At 37.0% G+C, this 23,917-nt stretch overlaps 1 protein-coding gene across 1 annotated transcript in view; it reads right to left on the minus strand.

Moving 5' to 3' along the window:
- LOC145686791 (uncharacterized) overlaps positions 1-23,917 on the minus strand; it is a 759,437-nt gene that overhangs the window by 594,092 nt on the left and 141,428 nt on the right. Inside the window, exon 2 of the mRNA XM_081760448.1 lies at positions 9,134-9,259. Within this exon, the coding sequence (XP_081616574.1) occupies positions 9,134-9,259 (126 nt within the window). The remainder of the gene's footprint in view (positions 1-9,133; positions 9,260-23,917) is intronic.

A 23,917-nucleotide genomic window follows, 5' to 3' on the forward strand; every position in this document is an offset into this window, starting at 1 on the left:
TCACAAAACAATGTTAGACAAAGTGGATATGAAAAAAGTACCACAAAAGTTTGTTTCCTATTCTGTAAAAAGACAGGCAGTTTTTTGGTCCTATGAACCTGAAGGTAGGGTAAATTGTAAACTAACAAACTGTTTTTGTTTAGATAGCGAGCAGCAAAGCGGGTTTACATTAGCTTTAAAAAAAAATCAACTATTTTTTTTAACTATACATGGTTGAGCCTAACTTACATTAGTTGTAGGCTTGTAGGCCTAAATCCTGTTTTAAAATTTTATTATTTCTGATTCTTCACTTTAGACTACCTTTTGACCTTTTGACACACACATGGTCTCATTTAAGATTAACTAGAATTGTAAAACAAGCTTGAATTTTATTGTTTGAATAACGTGTGCTTTTTTTTATTTAGTACCATATTTTTCTAAAAACTAGACTATCAAAGTTAAACATACAACACAAAACTTTTTAACTTTTTAATTTCCTTTTAAGCCAAAAATGCTTTAAAATCCAATGTACGAAGATTATTTTTCAAAACTTTTCGAGAGTGAACCCCCCCCCCTTTCCTGCGGGTATTTAATATACCCGTCACCCCAGTACTCTGTCCGACCAAAGTTTGTGCTGTCGACGCTAATGACAAGAGTCATTATAATTTTCATCATATGTACAGAAATATTAGCCAATATGTTTCTTTTCACTTAAATCTCCGAACACTATAATGCTAATGCAGAAACCTACAACTTGTGAGAAAATGTTGCCTTAATATATTCCCATGAAAGGAATGATAATTGGAAGATGTGATACTTCTCAGAATTCAGAATTTTGAATTATAAATTGATTCAGTTTCATTGAATAGTATCATAGCTTTATTTACGCTTTACATCTTTTGTGTCAAAATTTCATCTTGACATCCCATAAATGTGTCACAACTGAGCTTGAATGTTTTACTTAATTGTAACTGCCACCTCTTGTTTCTGTTTAAGATACGAAAAGCATGAAAAGAAAATTAGGATTTGACTTTTAAAAAATACTGTAAGTAATTATTGTGGGGGGCCATTCCTAAGTATTCTTGGGAGCCACAGTCGCTCAGTGGTATAGCGTTCACCTCTGGTGCATGTAGTCCTTGGTTCGATCCTAGCTCGCGCCAAGTGAACTTTGTGGTGGACAAACACTGTGTGGGTTTTCTCGGGATTGTCCCGTTTCCTCCCACTTTCTTCATTCCACCATTTCATTCAATTCTCATCATCACCGTCTCGTTTAGCCTAGCCGGCATAACCGTGGGACGTAGAACTCATTTCATTTTTTTTTTTTTTAAATCTTGTTTCCAACCATGTATCTCGATCAAAATATTTGTATTGATGAGGTTCGGGCCTGGGATGATTTTTATCATTTCACTTTGACGGTGATGATACTTAGGGAAGGGAAGGAGAGGGGAGATATTTTAAAATGATCGAAAATGACCTATATTAGTGCCGAATCCATAGTTATGAACAGTGACACTTCTGATGCTGTTTAAATCCAAATTCACCCCGCTGCAGCGGCGTTTGACCCTAGTTTGGTGCTGTCCAAAATGAAACTTATCCTTCCCGTGCGACAACGGGTATTCTGATAGTGCACTATAAAATTTACACAACAGAAGAACGCAGAAGTAGGCCCCATCATATTGTCTATATTGTTTCACATAATAGCTGGAACCAGGCCCGTAGCCAGCCCCAAAATGTAGGGGGGCCCGGCTGAAGTTAGGGGGGCCGATCCAACCATATCATAGTTCATCACCATATTACAGTTCATTTGCAAGCCCACCGTGAAACTATTAGGGGCCAGCAAAAATTTAGGGGAGGGGCGGCCACCTAGACCCCCTCTGGATACGGGCATGGCTGGAACAGCTGTTCGTCGCAAAGTGAAAATAGGTTATCCAAAATATTTGAGTCCCCTTTTGAAATACATTTCAATCGAATTGTAACGATAAAAACCAATAAGATATTCTACTTCGGGGATAAATTTTGTACCCCTTTATTCCCTTAGAGAAACCCTTTAATCAAAGAGATATTATAAAATGCGCAAATTGAGATAATGCATAAACTATGTTTCAAATTTCATGTAAGACCGTTTAGCCATTTTCTTGTTATGCGATCACAAATTTCAGACAATGCCGATTTTCAATGTGGCGAAAGAAATTAAATGAACTACCCCTTTCTTCTTTATCTTAAAAGCTAAATTTTCGAAAACTCCTGAACACTTTTTTTGTTTTCGTTCCATTCACCAGACTTAAGCTTAAGTATCATCGAGGAGTAACCAATCAGCTTAGCAACCCCAAAAGCTAGGGGTTCAGGAGTAATCTCGGTAGTTTGGTTATCTCTCCGACATTCCAACAACAAAGTAAAACATTCAAGCTCAGTTGTAGTATATGGGGTCATCAGAATGAAGTTTTGACATCAAAAATGTAAAATGTAAATAACGCTATGATCGTAATGAAAGGAAGAGAATCAAATAACAACCAAAAATTCTGAACGTTGAGAAGAATTATGTATTCCAATAAAGATCTTTCTTTTTATGAGAATTAATTGAGGTAACATTTTTCACAAGTCATAGATTTGTGTTACCTATTTGATTTGGTTGGTTTGAGTTTAACGTCCCACGTTTATGCCTGGGCAATTAAGGGAGACGTGGACCTAGTGATTATAGTGGAATCCCAGGGTAATTTTCATTCCTCCGCTTCCGAAGCTAATACGGAGTGAACTTGAACTTACATAGCATCGTAAGTGTCACTATTCATCTCAACGACACCGAAAACTATGTGCGAGGAGAAATCAAAAAGTAAAGGGACTTAAAAAAACGTACATTTATTCTAATGATATAAAACTGAAACATACATTATTTTTCTACATACTCTCCCTGCACTTCAACGCACTTTTCCCAACGTTTCACAAGATTTTTTTTTTTATTCCGTCGGAAAATTTTTTTTCGGTTGCACCTGTAACCAATTTTATACCAATTTAGCCTGGCGTGTAAGATGCAATAAGCTGAACCATGACAGATATGTAAAGTTTTGCTGATTTCGTCCACTGTGATTCGTCTGTTTTCCATCACCATACCCTCAACAAATTTCAAATTGTCCTCAGTAACTGACGTCGATGGTCTGCCCGATCTTTTCTCATCACATAAATAATTTCTTCCCTGTTTGAAACGCTCTATCCATTCGTAGATCTTGCTTCGCGATAAACAGTTGTCACCATATTGCGCTTGCATTCAACGAATAATTTCCACAGGTTTAACACCTTCCGCAAACAAAAAGCGAATTATTGCTCTCATTTCCACCTTGGTGCAGATCGACAATGAAGCTGCCATGTTTAACGGTCTGCTACCCTCCAACGATTAAGGCGGAAATAAGAGTGACACGCTGCATAGAAGTGTTGCAAAGGACACTAATTCAGCGCTGACTACTAGCAGTGTTACCAAACTCTAGTGCGAGAAATTGCGTCCCTTTACTTTTTGAATTCCCCTCTTATTTGACACTAATAGCGGTCGTTTTTATTTTTACGCCGTCTCCTTCCACTCTTAGGAATGTTAGGGTTTTTTACCACCGCAGTATTTTTTCTTCAGATTGCAAGTCATATGTGTATAAAGTTTGGTTGAGGTTTCTGTACGCATTCCGGAGTTATGCTGGAATACAATACATACGCGTACACACACATTTATTATATATATCATATTAGCTGATAAAGTACCCGGTGTCCTCGAATAAAATAAAAACATGGGCAAATTAACAAACTTTTCAGAACAATTTATGGTATTAGTTCTATCTACAGTATGACTAGTATTTATGATATCTTTGCCGTGTTTACTTTATGTTTCATGGCATTCTTAGATACTTTTTTTTTAAATATCCATGATGTAAAAGACAGTCCAGTTTGAATATTTGTACATAAATAAGTGCGCCCCTTACATTCGTTTACGTATTTCACACTAGGAATTACGTTAATTTGTTTGCCTGTTATTTTGTTGTTTTTTTTTCATCTGTTACATTGGGAGAAAATAAAAAGTATCTAGGTTTTAAATATATCTACCCAGAAACAGTAATTACTACCGCCCCCCCCCCCTAGTTTTTTTGAATGACAAAAATTACTTATGTATTTTTGAAAATTTATAATAAACTCATAATACACCATATAACATGAAAAGGTTATATGGAAGAACAAATGAAGAAGTTAAGGAAGAGTAGTTCGGGTTCAGAAGAGGTAAGGGCATAAGAGATGCTATTGGATTATTATGGGCGATCGGTGAAAGATTTATAGAAAAAGGGAAAGAGGTGTATGTTGTATTTATTGATCTAGAAAAGGCTTTTGATCGCGTGAATTGGGAATTGTTGTTGGGAGTTCTAAAGAAGATGGGGTGGGAATGCAAAGATAGAAGACTCATAAGAAACTTATACATGAACCAACAAGTAAGCGTTAGGATAGGGGAAGAACGGACAGAAAAGAGTGCAATTGGAAGGGGAGTTCGATAAGGATGCTGCCTCTTGCCAACACTATTTAATGTCTATCTAGAAGAGATAGTGAAAAAGAGCCTACATGATGATGATGGCATTTCGGTAGGAGGTAGAATGATTAGATGTATAAGATTTGCAGATGATATGGCGCTTGTTGCAGAATCTGAAAAGAAAATCAATAAAATGTTAGAAAAAATGAGAAAGGGCTTTGAAGAATATGGGATGAAAATAAATGTTAGAAAGGCAAAAGCCATAGTGATTGGAACGAAGGGGTCTCGTCTGTGTCAAATATAAAAGGAGGAGGGGAGAAAATAGAACAAGTGAATAGTTTTCGATATCTGGGTAGTATTCTTAGTAATGATATGAAGTGTTAACTTGAAATAAAAGCAAGGATAGGAATGGTGAAAGATGCCTTTAGGAGGAAGAAAAGTCTGTTTTGTGGGACCTTGAATAAAGAGTTGAGAAAAATACTCATAAAATGCTTCGTGTGGAGTGTTATACTGTATGGGGCAGAAACATGGACATCACAAAAAAGTAATGAAAAACGACTGGAAGCCTTCGAAATGTGAGTGTGAAGAAGAATGGAAACAATTAGTTGGGTCGAGCGGATAACGAATGATAGAGTGTTAGAAATGGTGGGTGAGAAAAGAACACTTCTAGATATTATTAGGAAGAGGAAGAGAAACTGGTTGGGGCATTACCTAAGAAGAAATTGTATCAAGAGGGACGTTCTAGAGGGTATGGTGGCGGGAAAGAGAGGGAGGGGGTGAAGGAGACTATAATTAGTGGATTATATTAAAAGAGAAAGATCATACGTGAAAACGAAGAGGTTAGCGGAGGACCATGGAGCATGGAAGCTTCTCAGCTGCGGCAAGTGACCTGCCAATAAGGCAGAATACCTATGATGATGATGACATGATACACTTATCATAGTCGGGGTACTGGCTGACCCCCCTCCGTTTTTACCTTCTAGATCCGCCACTGCTCCAAACGATCTTTCTGGATCCGATAGCGACTCATCGTTACTTTATTTTATTTTGATGAAGGCTTCGTATTTCGACCTTATGTTCATTTTTCAGGAAGTGATCCGTCGTAAGAGTAACTAGAGAGGGCTAGGAACAACATAAAAATCTCTTCATCCCCTGGGATATAGCTGGACCGGAGTCTGTCCCGTATCGAGGGGGTCTAGGGGACCGGGCCCCCCTAAATTTTTGCCCTCCTAAAATTTTCACGGTAGGTCTGCAAATGAACTATAATATGGTGATGAACTATAATATTTTTGGATCGGGCCCCCCTACATTTTTGGGCTGGCTATCAGCCTGACCAGAGGACGAAATAATGGTCGTTGATTTAATTCTCAGAAGTAAGGAGCCATGGTCCCTACAGCAAAATAACCTAGTTACGTCAATGCGATCCGCTCCTTCCAAACGGCCCTTCTGGAAGGATTCGCTATTGCATGCGATTCTAATTTTATGCACTCCTGACATATATATGTTTCAATAAGGTACCATGCAAATAATAATAATAATATGCATGGTTATGAATATGGTGGGTTATTAATGATCTTATATTCTGAAAGACTTTTATGTTGCGTTTAGTATGTAAAAATTCCAGCCTCCCTGAAAAGGTAAAAGGCTCTTTCTCTCTCTCCAAGAACTTACTAACTATACCACTGCATAACGGTGACCAGAACTGGCTAACTAGATCGCGTGATCTTACTTCTTGCGACTACTTCCTTTGATACCCTGTGAAATCAAAAGGTCTATACACACAAACTCAGGGGTAAAAGTGAATCTGAAAAAGTAGTTGGGCGGTAGGTAGCGATATGACATCCCGCCGTCCCCCCTGCCTATATTTGCCCATTGTATTTTTTTTTTTTTTGGAACTGAGGGGGACGCGGTATAATTTTTTTTGGAGATAGGGGGACGGCTTCCCCTCTCGTTCCCCTGCACTTTTACCCCTGGACAAACCCGAACACAGTGGAAACTCAATGAAGAAATAGAACATGTTATTGGCCACATTGATGAATTACGCAAAAAAAAAAAAAAAAGTAAGTATAAATATTGTCGATAGGGTGAAGTTTTGGAAAAGAAGTTACTACAGACAAATATAGGATATTTTTCATTTTTAAACCGAAATATTTACCTGCTCTAAAGATATAAAAATATTTGTCATTTTATAAATATACAGTATTTTCTCGAGGTTATTAAGTCTGTTCTTTTTAATGAGATACCCTTGATTACTTCCTCAAATTTAGTGTGTATCTTCAAATAAAGGTCTTGAGATCCCAGGACTTTGAGCAGATTTAATTTGTTGCTCAATATATTGAGTATATTTATCTAAAATTGTGCTAGAAAAAACATGACCACTGGCTACCCATTTTCCACATCTTGGGATAATAGAGATGAATCACAAATAATTCCATATTAATAGAATAATGAATACAGGTAGAGGGAATATCCAGCTTCATTTTAATCAAAGAAAGCATCCTTCACGCAATATCTTAATACTTACAAAAACAATGGACGAGTATTATGTTCCAACATAACTCTAGAATGTCTGAAGCAATTTTGACCAAACTTGGTACACATATTACTTACAGTTTGGAAGAGTTCTGTTAAGCCCCCCTAACCCCTTAGGGGGAGATACAAAAAATATCGTAAACGACCGATATTAGGGTCAAATCCATAGTCTTCTGTGTCCGTGAGCTGATTGGTGATGCTTCCGATCTCCTTCAAGTTTAGTGAATAAGACTCCCTTGCACACCTATGGAAACCGGAAGAGTGATATAAAAATAATCGAAAATGCCCGATAGTAGTGTTCAATCCGTAGTTTTCGAGGTCGCTGAGATTCACCGTGACACTTCCGATGCCATTCAATACCAAATTCAGCCCTGATTAGTGTTCCTTGAAGAAGGGAAGTGACATAAAAATAATTATAAATGATTGACATTAGTCGAACCTATAGTTTCAGGGGTCCCTAAGTTCATTCGTGACAGCATTTGTCCCCTTTAAGTCCAAGGTTAGCTAAACTTACCAGTTGGGGTAAACTCCCTAACACCCCTAGAGGAGAGGGGAGGGGGATGCATAAAATGATTAGAAAAAATACTATATTAGTGTTGAATCCGTAGTTTTCAGGGTCAGGACAAAGGGTGACTCTCCAGATGCCATTATAAGTTCAAGTTCAGCTCTCATTAGTTGCCGGGGGAGGAGGTGAAATTGTGATATGTAAAAGTAATGAAAATGGCCAATATTGATGTCGAATCCATACCCTAAGTTACAGAGCATCGGAACTACTACGAATCAAGTTCCCTAAGTTAAATGGTAGCGGTTTCGATTATCTTTAAGTTCAGCTTCCAGTAGGAGTAAGACCCTTTAGCACACCTAGGGAGAGTGGAAGTCGTTGGTAGCACATAACATGATCTAAAACGACCGATATTAGCGTAAAGTTCATAGTTTTCGAGGTCGCTGAGGTGAATAGCGATACTATCGATGCCTTTTAATCCAAGTTCAGCCCCAATTAGTACTCCTAGAGAGGGAACGGTGACGTGAAAAAGTAATCAGAAACGATCGATATTAGTATGGGATACTTATTTTCAGCGATCAGTTGATTGGTGACACTCCTTATACCATTTAAGTCTACGTTTAACTTTCATTAGCCTCTCCAGGGTGACACAAAAGATTTCATGTCTTATTTATTTTATTTTATTTTATTTTATTTATTTATTTATTAATTATTTTTTTTAGTTAATTCCTACGAAACAAAGATAGATTTGTTTTAAAATCTTCTGTTTCTATAGTTTTAATTATAACCTTTGACATTGAAGGTTGTCAATCACTTTATGTAATGTGTATAAAGATCTTATTAAACGATTTCAGGGACATCAGTTTAGATGTAAATGCACAGCAAACTAAATATATGGGAGTTCGTCGGGTTCATAATAAGGCAAATTATGAAAGCGTTAAAATATCAAATAACACCTTTGATAAACTGGATATTTTCAAATACCTAGGATCAATGTTAACAGAACCATATTAACGAAGAAATTAAATGTCGACTAAAAGCAGGAATACGTGTTATATTCAGTTGTCGAGGATTTGAAGCTTAAAATATATAAAATGATAATCATGCCTGTTGTTCTATATGGTTGCGAAACATGGTCACTTACTCTGAGGGAAGAACATAGACTGAAAGTATTTAAGAACAAGATTGTGAAACGAATATTCGGAGCCAAGAGAAACGGGAAAGGAGAATGGCGGGAAACTTCATAACGAGGAACTGCATAATTTATACCGTTTACCAAACATTGTAAGGGTTATCAAGTCTAGGAGACTCAGGTGGGCAGGTCATGTAGCCAGGATGGAAGAAAGTAGAACGCTTTCAAAGTTTTAACTGGAACACAAATCGGAAAACGACCATCACGAAGATGTAGGCAGGATGGAAGGATATATCTCGCATAAATAGGAATACAAAGTAGAAACTGGATGCAGTTGGCTAAGGACCTAAATCAATGGAGAGCTTTTGTGAACGCGGCATTGAACCTCCGGGTTCAATACGCCATACAGTTAATTTGTATAAAGGCAAACAATAGAAATTTAATCAAGTTACAAAATAGAAATCCCATTTAAAAATGTTAAAATTAATGTACTTACGACAATCCCAATCTTCACTGTCCTCCGAGCAATCATGTTTTTTGTCACAAATGGAATTTTCCTCTGTCTTCTCGTACAATTCAGTGTTGTTAGAGTCAGATGAATTATCACACGTTACAAATAAATCTGTAAAAAAAAAAATAATATAAATTGCACATATTAAAATTTATTACAAATACTGTGTGGGGTCACTGTTAGGAGCAATACAAACAACAACAAATATAAGCTGCTACTGATTGGTTCACATTTTTCGTATACAGTGCACATTAATTATTAATCCCTTGCGTTCCAGGTGTCATTTCTTATGTACATGCTGCAATACCGATCTCATTTACTGTCAAAATACTATCTAGACCAGTGGTTTTCCTTTTTCATATCAGACAAATGCTGGGACCGGCATTTAGAAAAGCTCGAGCCACTTTCTTCCTTATTTTGTCATAAACCGTAAGCCGGCATTTGAACTTGAGATAACGTAGGAAACAATGTGAACTCTAGTCTAGTGGCATTTTGATGTTATGATATGTCCAACAATCGCAAGTTTTCTCACCTTTCTACATATGAACTTATACATAATAATAATTGATAATATCCTCAGCTAAATCTATTACCCATAAAAGCATTATGACGCAATTGAAACAAATAAATGCTAAACATTTTCTACAAAGATAAGTATTTCTTGATCCCGGTCGTGGTAAGAAAGTTATTTAGAGAACTCTTCCATCGCACTTATTAGACATAGCTGTACGTCAGATCAGTTGCACGGGGTTTGCTCTACCTTAAGCTCCTCTTAGTTATTTTATGCTCATGGCCTTCCCAGGCCCGTATCCAAGAGGGGTCAAGGGGGCCGGCCCCCCTGAATGTTTACTGGCCCCCTAAAATTTTCAAGGTAAGCTTGCAAATGAATTATAATATGTTTGGATCGGACCCCCCTAACTTCTACCGGTGTCCCCTATACTTTTTGGGCTGGCTACCGGCGTGGCCTTTCCTTTTAGTTATGATTTAGCCTAGAGTTGAAAAACTCTCTGGTTTTGTGTGAGTCGCAAACTAAAACAACATAACCTAAAAAGATGAACTCCAAAAGGTTTTCTAATTACTTTTCGTTAATCATCAACAAAGCACCACTCCATAAGCGAAAAAAATAGTGTATATTATATTTAAGATAAAGAGGCATATATTTAAGATATGATGGCTGAGATTAAATAAAGAATATTTTTATTGCTGCTGGTGGTTATAATGTATGTAATTGCTACTATTTTATTCCATTCTTATTTCTTCTTTGTTCATACTTTATAGGGATGGGCACGAGTCGAGAGTAAACCTTGTAAAATTCGCACACTTTGAAAAATTCGAGATTAGTCGAAACAAACGTATTTCTCGACTCGAATTTTCGGATCGAGGCACGAGTCGAGTCGAGACTGCTCGTAAAAATTTCGACTCGACTCGAATGTCTCGGAAATCTTTCTATAATATTTAATATTATTTTGAAGAAAAGTATTCAGTCAGAAACAGCCTTGAAACCAATTCCAGCGTTTATTACTTTAGAAAAGTACAGAAAACATAAACTTAAGCTGGATCGCTAGTTATCTTTAGGGTAAAACTTTCTCACTAGATGGCAGAGCACATTGCGATACATGCGATGTTGCCACACGAGTTACGGATAGAAAGGTGTTTAGACACGATCGCATTTTATACATGATTTACAACAAAGAAAAATGAGAGCTTTTATTTCCATTTTACTCAATACTGCCTGCTTTAGAATGTGAATTAATTATATTCTTTGTTCAAAAGTGTTTTTTTTTTTTTTTTTTAATTCGTGAAACGTTATGCATATCTCTCAAACTAGATGTCTTTACGGTGCAGATTAAGAATGCCTATTTTGTATTAGTATAGACATTATAATACAAAATCATTACATAAATTTCATCTTTTGGACAAAACAGACTCTCAGTACGCTCAAAAATTGTGTTTTATAAGCGTAGTTGTAATCCTTGGTGTAAAACCTATCTCTACTTTAGAGATTTAATATATTATGGCTAAAATTCGATTGTTTTCTGGTCAAAGGGCAACTAAATTTGCATTTAGGGGAAAATTATATCATTTTTATGGTAATAGTTTCTTAGAAAACGGCAGTTAAACGTTATACATTTATTTATAATTAGATGTCCCTACGGTGCAGATTAAGGATACGTGTACAAATACAAAATCATTACCTAGGTAGATAGGACAAAACAGATTCTTAGTAGGTTCAAAAATGTTATTTTATAGGCGAAGTTGAAATCCTTGGAGCGCTTTACATTAGGGGCTTAAATATCATGGCTAACATTCCAGCATTTTCTGGGCAAAATTCGACTCAAACTGCATTTAGGGGTAACAAAAACTACTTTTATGGTAAAATTTTCTCTGCAAATTACAAAGATATACGTTTATCTATAACTAGATGTCTCAAAGGCGCAAATTAAGAATAAGTATACAAATACAAAACCATTACACAAATCCGATCTTTTCAACAAAACAGACTTAGTTCCTTCAAGCGTGGTATTTTGTCAGTTGTATTCCCGTGGAGGTATTTTGTAAGTATATGCAGTGTTCCCCAGTGGATATATTTTGTAAGTTGAATGTCTTAGTGTAACTTTACTTTAGATGACATAATCAAGCCCGTATCCAGGGGGCTCTAGGCGGGCCGGGCTCCCCTAAATTTTGGCTGGCCCGACTAAAATTTTCACGGTAGGCCTGCAAATGAACTATAATATGGTGATGAACTATAATATTGTTGGATCGAGCCCCTCTAACTTCAGCCGGGTCCCCCTACAATTTTGGAGAGGCTACCGGGATGATAATCACTATGGCTAAAATTCCAGCGTTTCTGGACCAAATATGGTTACGTTAAATGAAAACTATCACCAACTTTTACTAGGTTGCTTACTTACATAGGCAGGTTTGTTCCACAATCCAGGCGAAATGAGGAATCTGAGATATTGCTTTATGCAGAGTAGTTTTGACGTATGATTAGCGTCATACTAAAGGTCTGACTACTGCAGGAAACATATGTTAGTCGAACTCTTTAGTAATCACGTGTCAGAATGACTCTGCATAAGTCCCCGCAGCGAGTAAAACTACGCGATTAGCACGGGTGTTAAAGTGCCGAAGGCGCTATTTGAAATTTTCTAGTTTAATATTCCACGATTATAATCCGAATCTAAAAGAAGTGATGATGCTTATCGAAATGTTGGACTGAAGGAAGTGGGAAAACACCGAGAAAATCCACGCACACTATGGGTCCTGCAGAAAGTCTTCCTGGCGAAAAGTGGGATCGAACCAGCGATCTCATGCGCCAGAGGTGATCTATCTACTAAGCTATTTACAGCTAATTTTATTAAAATCTACTAGTATATTTAACCTACTTCATTTCTCCAAGTGTTCTGCGAGTACTTGCTTTTGCACCTTGATTGCTGTACTTCATATATCACATGAACTTCAACAATAATAATAAGTATGAATTCTGTGATTCTTGTTTATAGTGGCATATATTCAAAACAAGTTCACGCTATCTTTTAGTACTGGTTCATACTTGAAGATAATAACAGTTCCGAATAAGAACACTTTTATCCAGAAACACCCGCAGGATTTTTCCAAGGTCGGGGAAGGGGCAAAAGCCCGACATACATTGATGCGCATAAAGCATAATGCAAAACAGTTATTATTGAGGCATATTGTATATCTTTGTGGACTACATTAAATAGGTTTATATTAAATGTTCTAGTAGGTGTAACCAAATATAATGTTCCTTCATGTGTGTTTCTGGGTAAAAGTGTTTTGAAACAACCAAACACCTTTCGAAAATTCAGAGTAAAGCGATTGTCCCCTTGCCTCCGCTGCGGACGCTCATGGCCTGATCGTTGACAGAGCATACGGGTCTATTGCTTTACTCAATGGTGTCATTCACCTAGTTCGCCCGAACCGTTATTAAAATTTCTCAGGTTCTTGGAACCGGTTGTTAAAATTGTATCTCCACTTCCATATCCGGTACTTACGGAAACAACAATTTTCTAGTGTTACGAGGTGTCAAAAAATCTTTAAAACTTTTTTTTTAAAGGAAAATATTGAGTGAGCATGGCACAAATGAATTTCATTTTTCTACACAATCCACTCTACGCTCAATATAAGTTTCCCATTACTTACGAAGTGTCCCAATGCCTCTAAAGATCTTTTTTATTTATTTATTTATTGGATACGCAATCAGTCATACACCATTCGTTGCACCTCTTCATCAAATTGCAACTTTTTTATCTTTAGTGCCTTTCACCACTGAGGCGAGATTCGGTACGAAAGGAGGATGAAATGAAGATTTTCAATGATCGCATCCATTGCACAGGCAGTAGTGAGGCCGAGTATTGTTATGTTATAGAGGAAATTTGTTTTCAGAAGTCCGTGTTACTTCGTATAGTAAGTTTAGGACCTTTTCGGAGATCGGAATACAAGATATTATTGGCTATGCGTTCCCTATGCTGTAAGGCTCCAAAATGTCACCCTTTTGGTCCCAGAAGAAAGTACTAACTTCCCTGTAGATGGTTGTGTCCGATAATGGATACTGCCATTGCATGCTCGCTTTCTTACTTCCGAAATGGAATAGTGCACCCATGTTTCATACCCAGTAACGAATCTCTTCTGAAAGTCACTACCTTCCCGCTTACGGCGTGGCAAAATCTCGTAACACATCAACACATCGCTGCTTCAGTTCGTCTATAAACTGGCGTGATACCATCCTGGCACACACATTCCGAAATCTGAGCACAGAGTGAATAATGTTACAGATTGAACAGTGACTTATGTCAATGATTGTAGCTACTTCATCCAGTCACTCTGCATTGCCCCTTATCACACTTTCAATTTACATAGAGCAAAACGGTAAGCGATAACAAGAAATTATTTGTTGATATAGATTCAGCGTCCCAAGCATGGGTTCCATCTCCGCTCCTTATTCTTATGTTGAAACCGCAAGCGGTAAACGTATCACTTACAATTCGGAATTCACGAACAATATTCGTCAGAATATTGGTTCAATAAGAGCTAGACATAGATCACTCACTTCTGGCTGGATCCCAGCTCGCGCCAAGTGAGCTTTGTGGTGGACAAACCATGAGTGGAGTTTCCTCCGGGTCCCCCCCTTTCTTTCATTCAACCATTTCATTCGTTGTCATCATCACCTCCTATCTTTCCTTCGAAGCACAATGATAGGACGTTACAGAAAAAAAAAAAACATTCATGTCTCTCGGTTATGCCATATAGGCTAAACGAGACGGTGATGATAAGAATGAATTAAATGGTAGAATGAGAAAGTAGGACCACAAAGAGAAACTTGAGAAAATCCACACACACACATGGTGTGTTTCCACCAAAAAGCTCACCTGGCAAAGCTGGGATCGAACCAGTGACCCCGCATACAAGATGTCAATGCTCTACCACGGAGTCACTGCAGCTCCGGAGTAGGAAAAGGAATTGCATTTCTCAAGTGAAGCTGTAGGGTCTGAATACTTTCTTATCATTATAGGAAAAAAAAATTCAAGCTTTGCGGTTTTATGAATTTTTAAATACTAACTAGAGAATGTCGCGGGATATTACTCTGACTTCGTTCCGATATTATGCTCAGTCGACGCCTTTTTACATATGAAACAATTAGGTAACCGGAGAAATCCTCGATCGCAAGCGTGTTCGAATTATGAGCGTTAAAAGTTCAAAATTGAACAGATTTTGCAGAAAGTTTGAAGTACCATTTCTTGAGATAGACGCTTCAGTTTTGATATCAGGGAGTTCTCCTGGATACCCAACACAGTAGTAAGATCAAAACGTATGCATTTTGCAAGATAAGGCCAATTATTTGGAATGGTGTGAAGGGTAATGGCGTCTTACACCATGCAAATTGCCTCTCATTTGACATACTGGGCCAACCAGTGGTAAAAGTGGATCTGAAAAGGTGGGGGACGGTAGGTAGCGGCATGACGTCACGCCGTTCCCCTGCCTATCTATCTATACCCATTATAGTATTTTTTCGAAACTTGGGGGACGCCTTAATTTTTTTCGAGGTGAGGGTACAGTGTCCCCGCATTCTCCTTCACTTTTACCCCTGGGGCCAATAGGCTAATAAAATGTATTTGATACCCCTATTCGACTATATTGTTATTCAAATATCACTTTTGATTCCCGGCGGGAGCTCATGTGGTTCGGATTCCACGTTAATCAGTAGGTCCACGTCTCATATAGCGTCGCTGCTGAAAGGGACGTTAAACTAAAATCAACTCAACTCAACTCAAATATCACTTTCCTGTGTGGCCACCTTGAAATTGAACAAACACATTTGTCTTGGAAACGCTTTGCCAGGCGTGCAAAATTCAATGAAGAACGACGTGATATTCATAATTAAACTTGTGATGATCTATATTGTTGTGTTCTTCCCAGGTCCGTATCCCCGGGGGGTCTAGGGGGCCGGGCTACCCCTATATTTTTACTGCTCCCCTAAAATGTTCACGATAAGCTTGCAAATGAACAATAATATGGTGATGAACTATAATATGGTTGGATCGGCCCCCCTAACTTCTACCACTCCCCTGAATTTTCTGACTGACTACTGGCCTGGTTCTTCCCCTTTTGTAGCTAGGTCCAAACAGCTCGAGCAGCGCCAGACAGGCTTGCCCTGCCGCAGTACTTCGAATCCTGTCGGTCTATGCTTATGCATCGCAGAATACGGTGTTCTAATACATCATCGCTAGCCATATGTTTAGTTTTCAGCAATTGGAATGACGATTATGGGGAAATATTGGTCAAACTCCAGGAAATATTTTAAGATATTCAACGAGAAAATAGATCGAAAAATTTAAAGAAGAAAAAATGGTTAGCGGGAATGTGCGCTCAAAGTTGTGAACCAGGTGACTATTATTCTCGAGAAAACCGCTGTTTGCATACATCATCTCTATCCGATTGTTTCTTTTTGGTCACATTTCTCTCGAAATACCGTAAAATATTGTCTGAAGTTTGGCCACTATTTTCAAACAATCGCCATTGAAATCCGTTGAAAATTTTTAAAAAATGGCTAGCGATGAAATATTGAAACACCGTCTTCCACAATGGATACCATCATGTCCATGGATCTTCTCGGGGTACTCCTGTTTCCTCCCTTCTTCTCATTCCATCAATTCTTCCATCATCATTCACTTGCCTTAATCATCGTCTTCCTTAGCTTAAAGGGTATAATCATCGGATGTTAAACTGAAATATTTCATTTTTCCACAGGTGGACGAAAACACCGTGCACGTGGGTTTTCTCAGGGTTCTCCCGTTACCTCCCACTTTCTTCATTCCATTTCACTCATCTCTCATCATCACCGTCTCCTTTAGCCTAACCGGCATAACCGTGGGACGTAAACCTTAAAGATTTCATTTCATTTCATTTCATTTTAATTTTTTCCACAATGCACAAAGGCCGGCTGGGTTGGGAGTCGCGTTGAAGTTAGTCCCACGGCAAGGCATTTCGGAGACAAATGTCATTCTTTAATGTTTAGGTTGCCACACAGGAAATGACATTTGAATGACAATACAGTTGGTTTCAAATAAATTTTATTAACCTATTTATCCGGTGTGGCAAATAGGATGCAATTTGCAAGTTGTAAGACGCCATTACCCTTCAGCCCTTCCCCAATAAGTTCCCTTATCTTGCAAAATGCGTATGTTTTGACTTCACCATTCCGTCGAGTACCCAAGAAAACACTCCAGTACCAAAAATGAAGCGTGTATCTCAAAAAATGGTTTCTTCAAACTTTCTTCAAAATCTCTTCAATTTTGAAATTTTAACGCCCATGATTCGAACAAGCTTGCGATCGAGGATTTCTCCGGTTGCCTAATTGTTTCATATGTAAAAAGGAGTCGTATCAATATGAAGTCAGAGTAACACGACCCACGACCTTCCCTAGTAATTGGAATTAATTACTATTTTCCACTAACGGGTTCAGGCAACTATTCGTGTATGTATGAAAACTCAAAAAACATATTATATATATATATATATATATATATATATATATATATATATATATATATATATATATATATATATATATATATATATATATATATATATATATATATATATTTTCAAGAAGATATATATTATTTTCAAGAAGATATATATTATTTTACCTAAGCAAATTAAGTTTCAGCAAAAATAAAGAAAGAAAGGAAAAAGGAAAGAAAGAAAAGAAGAAAAAAGAAATAACACATATTAGGCTACATATTTAACGTTCAAAATGATCATCAAATCTTTGTATTACGTAGAAACAAACAGTTAAAAATTGAAAAGCGCTTAGCTGTTTCTTCAATTTATTCTTTCTTTCTCTTTGCTTCCTTTGGCTGTTCGATCTTTTACTTATATCTCGGCTCTGGACTTCAAACGCTAACAAGGAATTGCCCTACTACTGTGGCTGCAACAGTACGCATGTAAGTTTGGCAACGAAGCATTATGGCGTCCTGCGTAAGCATGAGATTCAGCCGCTAAAACTATTTCCGTAAATACAAAATAATATTTAGATAAAATGTAAAACATAACACGAAAAACGGTAATATAATATCCATATTCCGTAATGAGGCAACTACCTGTAAAATAGTGTATGCTTGTAAGTAAAAATCTCATAAAACTGAGCACAGGAGTAGCAAAATCTAACAGCAAGCGCCATCTTGCGTACTCATCTTAAAACTGATCAAGTTTTCCTCTTAAATGTTACTTTTTTAGCTAACAGAATACATAAGCACAGAAAATAGTATCTCATGTTGTAGCTGACGCATAACTCTATTTTATAGTGTAATACTTATAATATGTGCCATTTCTTTACGTGTTGGTTAAGACAATGAACTAATGCATATACTGACTTCCGGGTAGTGATCCACCTTAATAGTTCATATTTTGAGATCAAGATTTAATTTTCAGTTCAATTGTTAATTAAAGCTAATAAGTAATGTCGTGATATTTGATTGTACTTCAAATATAATAATAATAATAATAATAATAGATTATTTACTTTGTGTAAACTATTGTGATAAAGTGAACTTCATAAATTCTCTGGATGAGCAATTGGCAGTCTACAGTAATTTAGCATAGCTATAATTATTGTGTTTACTGGAGCTCGAGCAAGGCACCATGACGGCCGAGGAGTATCGCACATTGCTTGCAGACTACGTACACCCCTTCATGACGACCATGTTTCCCAACGGTAGTGGCACTTTTCGACAAGATAATGCACCATGTCACAAGGCCAGAAGTGTGATGGAGTGGTTAGAGACACAGGGGCAAGTTCCAAGTGATGTGCTGGCCCTCCAACTCGCCGGATCTGAAACCCAATCGAACACATCTGGGATGTGATTGAACGTGACGTCAAAGCGCATCGCCCTCCTCCCTGGAATTTACGGGAATAAGGTGACCCGTGTGTGCATATGTGGTGCCAACTCTCTCCAGCGGCCTACCATGGATCATTGCGTCTATGACAAGACGCGTCGCCAAGCATTTTTAAAAAGTACTCTTAAATTTGTAATTTATTTGCTATAATGTCTAGTAAATATATAGTTTGTGCGTTAAAGAGAATATATTTAGAGTATGAACAGAAATATCATTTGATTGTTATCTTTCTGTTTCCGTTCGAGTTTTTCTTTTTCTTTTAATTTCTGTTTTTCACTAATCTTTCAGAATGAATCATTCCAGTTTATTACTAAATTCTACTGCTTATTTGTATGCGTGATAAGTATTTCTATTAACATGTATATAATTTTAATCAGTGTGAAATTTGTTCAGATTCCGAGTCAAATCTGACCAAGTGCTCCTAAATTTGCTCTTAACAGCCAAGCATAACTGCAACTGAAATGGATAATTTGGAGTCAAATCGCTCACGTTGGTAAGTTGTTGGATAGTTCTTTCATAATCGTAATTACAAGTATCTCGATACGATACTAAAAAAGAAAGGAGGTTATATTTTAACTTTGAGTAACCATTGGAAATTAGTTTTTGAAATTTTGTTAACAAAACTAAAACTATTTTTTTTTTTTTAATGTTTGGGAATACTTTCTTTAAAAACCGTAGGCAGCTGTTAGACCGACAAGAAAAAAAACATTTGTTGATAATTTCCTGTTTTGACCAATCAAAAGCAAACTTTTTCATTCATGTTTCAACTTCATCCTATATCATGTATCCTAGTATTGTGTTTCCATCATTGATGTTCTTAAGTGCTATGAGAAAGTTTTGGAGCTATAAGAATAACAGCTAATTCCTTTAGGTAATAAGCCATGATGATATTCTTCTTCAGGAAGAAAGCTACGAAATTAACAAACGGGTAATCACCACGAAGGACAGTAATCACAGATCCTGTCAAATTTTTAAGTTTAAAACTACTTTAAACCAAAAATATAAGAGAATAATAATAATAATAATAATAATAATAATAATAATAATAATAATAATAATAATAATAATAATAATAATAATAATAATAATAAAGTTGTTTGATTCGACAATGAACGCTAGATGTAAGATGTATAAATTCAATGGTGATGCGAGGTAAATTGATTTATAATTTTATTTTCTGGCTATTAGTCCAGGAACTTTAGTCAAAAAATGGGTGTTTCTTCGGAAAAATTAGAAGCCAAGGTTTTTCTTCACAAAAACGTTCATTAGGTCATTCTAAATGACATATCAAAAGTCCCCGACTTTCTGATGTACGCTTCCCCCTTTTTCGGGGGGTGGAAGTGGGGGAGGAAAACGCAATTTAAAATACAATCAAATTCAGCTTATTTGCATGTTGACCTAAATATTCCGAATAAAAAGAACAAAATTTACGGTTTCGGAAATATGACGTCATCAAAATGGCCGACACCAGAATTTGTAGTGTTTTGTGGGAATGGTTATAACTTTCCGCAGAATAGTGGTAAAACCGTCGTTTTTGTTTCGGATTGAAGATAATTAATTACCAAATGTACGGAATGAAACGTTCTGTCTGCATTGTTAATTTCTTTCGAGATACAATAAAAAAATTATTTTTTGAGTACCTGGTTTTAAGTGTAAATGCAAATAACTCAGTAATCATAAAATATTTCAAAATATGTCTTCAAATAAAGGTTGTAGAGCATTATAAAGCGTTTCCAACCGTACCTGTACCTGCATTTTTTGGTAACTAAAACCAGCTAAAAGAGAGAGGTCCAACTGCACAATTATGGGAGCCAGGGGCGGATCCAGGACCGACTTCTGGGGAAGGGGCGGTGAGTTGTCATACTGCTACTTTTAAGGGCTCCAAACTTTGGGATGGGTTTTATTTATATATATAAAATAAGAAAGTTTCCTCTTCTGGGGGGGGCGATCGCCCCCCCCTGGATCCGCCCCTGATGGGAGCAGTATTTAGACATTGTGTTAATCCTCAAAGAGTTTATTAGGGCAAAGAGGATGGGTGACTGGAAGGCATATTTGTCTGCAGTGAAGAGAATGATTCCGTATTTCCACGCCGCAGGACATTTTTTGTACGCTAAAAGTGCCAACTTGTTTGACAAAGACATTGTAAAGTTGGAGAACTTAATGGATGGAGACATCTATAGAAAATTTACTGCAGACTTTTTCACCGTTAAGCGATCAGACAAATTTTTTAGTGGAACTCCAACAGATATGGTAATAGAACAGTCACTCATGAAGTCTTCAAAGATACGAAGAGGCTTTGTGCATGGAAGAAGTACAAAAGAGAATGTTTTAACTAAGTTTGTTATTGGTTTATTAAGTGCGAGCAACATTTCTGAAGGACTAGAAAACTTTTGTGGGATTTCGTTTGCAAGTGAAGAACAGCATGTATATGCACGAGAATCTCAAATCAAACGGGACCAAGAAGATGTTAGGAAAGTATCAGAGTGGTTCAGTGCCCACAACCCTTTCCCAAATGTACAAGTGATCATGTCTATAGCAACAGGGGTTACAGGTAATGTGGAGAAGATAAACTGCTACGATGCACTGAACATTGGAGCAACCATGATGGAAAGAAAAGTTCGTGACAATTTTTATGACATAAAATATTCTCGTACTGATAGGGTTCTTTCTCTTTAAACAGTGAACAGTCACCTTACGGTACATGATGTTACTGTGCCTGTGGATCCACTGCTGCTGTTTCAACGATTCAGCGTAATCAAAAGATCAGATGATGACCTTCGAGCATGTTTAAATTTCGAACTGGCTCCTTACCCAATGGCTCTTTTTGATGCAACTGGAATGAGAAAAACGAAGAAATCATCCTTATTCGACATCTTCAACCCGACCAATGTTCATCCTGATCTCGGAAACGCAAACTACGTCGTTGATGAAGGGTTCCTTCTTCATCAAATGGTGTGGCGTCAAAACGAATCTTTCATGCATATTTGTGATAAATATGTGGCATATGTGGAAACATGGTTGCGACTACGAGCCAAGAAAATCTTCTCGCCAATGCAAACAACAAAAGTAGGTTGATTGGTTTGCTCACTGATAAATTCATGGCTGCCAATATTGATGCCAAACAAGCAGAGAATGATGCTGATGTCCTCATTGTAGAAACCGCACTCACGATATCAAAAATTAATTCTAATTCTACAGTTATTGTTGGTGAGGATATTGATTTGTTAGTAATCATGACAGCTTGAACTCCGCCGAATTTAGATTTTTTTTTTTCTTGAAGCCAGGGAAAGGAAAGACAGAGCCGAAGATTTACTCATCAAGGAGTTTAGAAGGTGTATGCAAAAATCACATTTTATTTCTACATGCTTTTTCAGGCTGTGATGGAACATCTGCCATCTTTCAAAAGGGGAAATCAGCTTGTTTGAAATTATTACAAAAATGTCAAGATTTAAAACATGTAGAAATTTTTAATCGAAGTAATGTTTCCCATGCAGAAATAACTGAAAATGGCATACAGTTGTTTTGGGTTTATACGGTGCATCTGAAAATGGCGTTATCATTATATCACCAAATCAGTGAAGAGAAACAAGTCTGTCGATTTAAAAGCCCTACCACCGACTTCACCTGCAGCACAACAACATTTGTTACGGATTTATTACCACGTACAAACATGGCTCGGAAACCAACTAAATCCTGAGGAGTGGGATTGGGTTATGAGAGACAATTTGTTAGTACCAATTCAATCAACGCAGCCACCTGCTCCACCGTCCCTTTTAAAAATGATTTTCTGTTCATGTTTTAAAGGATGCGGCAATGTGTGTGAATGTCAAAAGCTGGGTCTGTTCTGCTTTCTTGCTTATGCAAATTGTCACGAAAAATCCTGTTTGAATGTCACTCCAACGGAAGGAATCTCTGAACGTGAAATATTCATGGACACCGAAGAAATAGAGGTGACAAACCAGGTGGACCTGCTATAATTACAATTATTATTTATCAATCAGCAAAGGAACTCAATAAGTAAACCATTTCAGGTAAGTTGAATAGTTTACATTTCTTATTTACTAGCAGCGTTCACCCCGCTTCGCTGCGGTCACCCCGGAACGCAATAAACGTTGTTACTTAGATAATTTTTACTTTTTCGCTTTCAAATTGCAGTAAATGTTAACATTATATTGCCTGTCATTTATGTTAACCCGCCGAGTGACACGGTCATGCGGGTTGCATATAAATACGTTTATTTTTACCTATGATGAACTAATAACAAAGGATTTGTACGTATGGACACTTGAAAGGTCAATTATCTCAAGACACTGGTAATTAAAAATTAAAGTGATATGATAAAAACCATCTAGGGTCCAAATCCTAATAACCCCCCAAAAATAAAAGAAATTGGTTCAGCCGTATTAGCGTGATGAGGGAACAAAGGATTTGTGCGTTCTCTTTTATATATATAGACTAGCAGCGTTCACCCCGCTTCGCTGCGGTCACCCCGGAACGCAATAAACGTTGTTACTTAGATAATTTTTACTTTTTCGCTTTCAAATTGCAGTAAATGTTAACATTATATCGCCTGTCATTTATGTTAACCCGCCGAGTGACACGGTCATGCGGGTTGCATATAAATACGTTTATTTTTACCTATGATGAACTAATAACAAAGGATTTGTACGTATGGACACTTGAATGGTCACTTATCTCAAGACACTGGTAATTAAAAATTAAAGTGATATGATAAAAACCATCTAGGGTCCAAATCCTAATAACCCCCCAAAAATAAAAGAAATTGGTTCAGCCGTATTAGCGTGATGAGGGAACAAAGGATTTGTACGTTCTCTTTTATAATATAGATTATTACTCTGAATTTTACATTTCTCTCTCTACAAACGATAAGAAACTATCGCCGAATTGTAAATCCTCATTTTTGTATCTGTGTCTGAGGTGTGTGTGACTTACGAATGCTAATGCGATATTGAATATTATATCCAATTATTTTCAATTTTTTTTTTTTTTTTTTTTTTTAAAGCAGGCTTATATTGGCTTTACAAGAGTCGGTCTATTAAATGGAAAATATGCAGGTACAGGTACGGTTGGAAAGGCTTTATAATGCTCTAGAACTATTGTTTGAAGATATATTTTGAAATATATTTATGATTACTGAGTTATTTGCATTTACACTTAAAACCAGGTACTCAAAAACTAGTTTTTTTGTTATTGTATCTCAAAAGAAATTAACGATACAGACAGCACGTTTCATTCCGTACATTTGGTAATTAATTATCTTCAATCTGAAACAAAAACGACGGTTTTACTACTATTCTGCGGAAAGTTATAACCATTCCCACAAAACAC

Source organism: Thermobia domestica, chromosome 5 (genome assembly GCF_964235325.1).
Source record: "Thermobia domestica chromosome 5, izTheDome1.hap1.1, whole genome shotgun sequence".
Lineage (NCBI taxonomy): Eukaryota > Metazoa > Arthropoda > Insecta > Zygentoma > Lepismatidae > Thermobia > Thermobia domestica.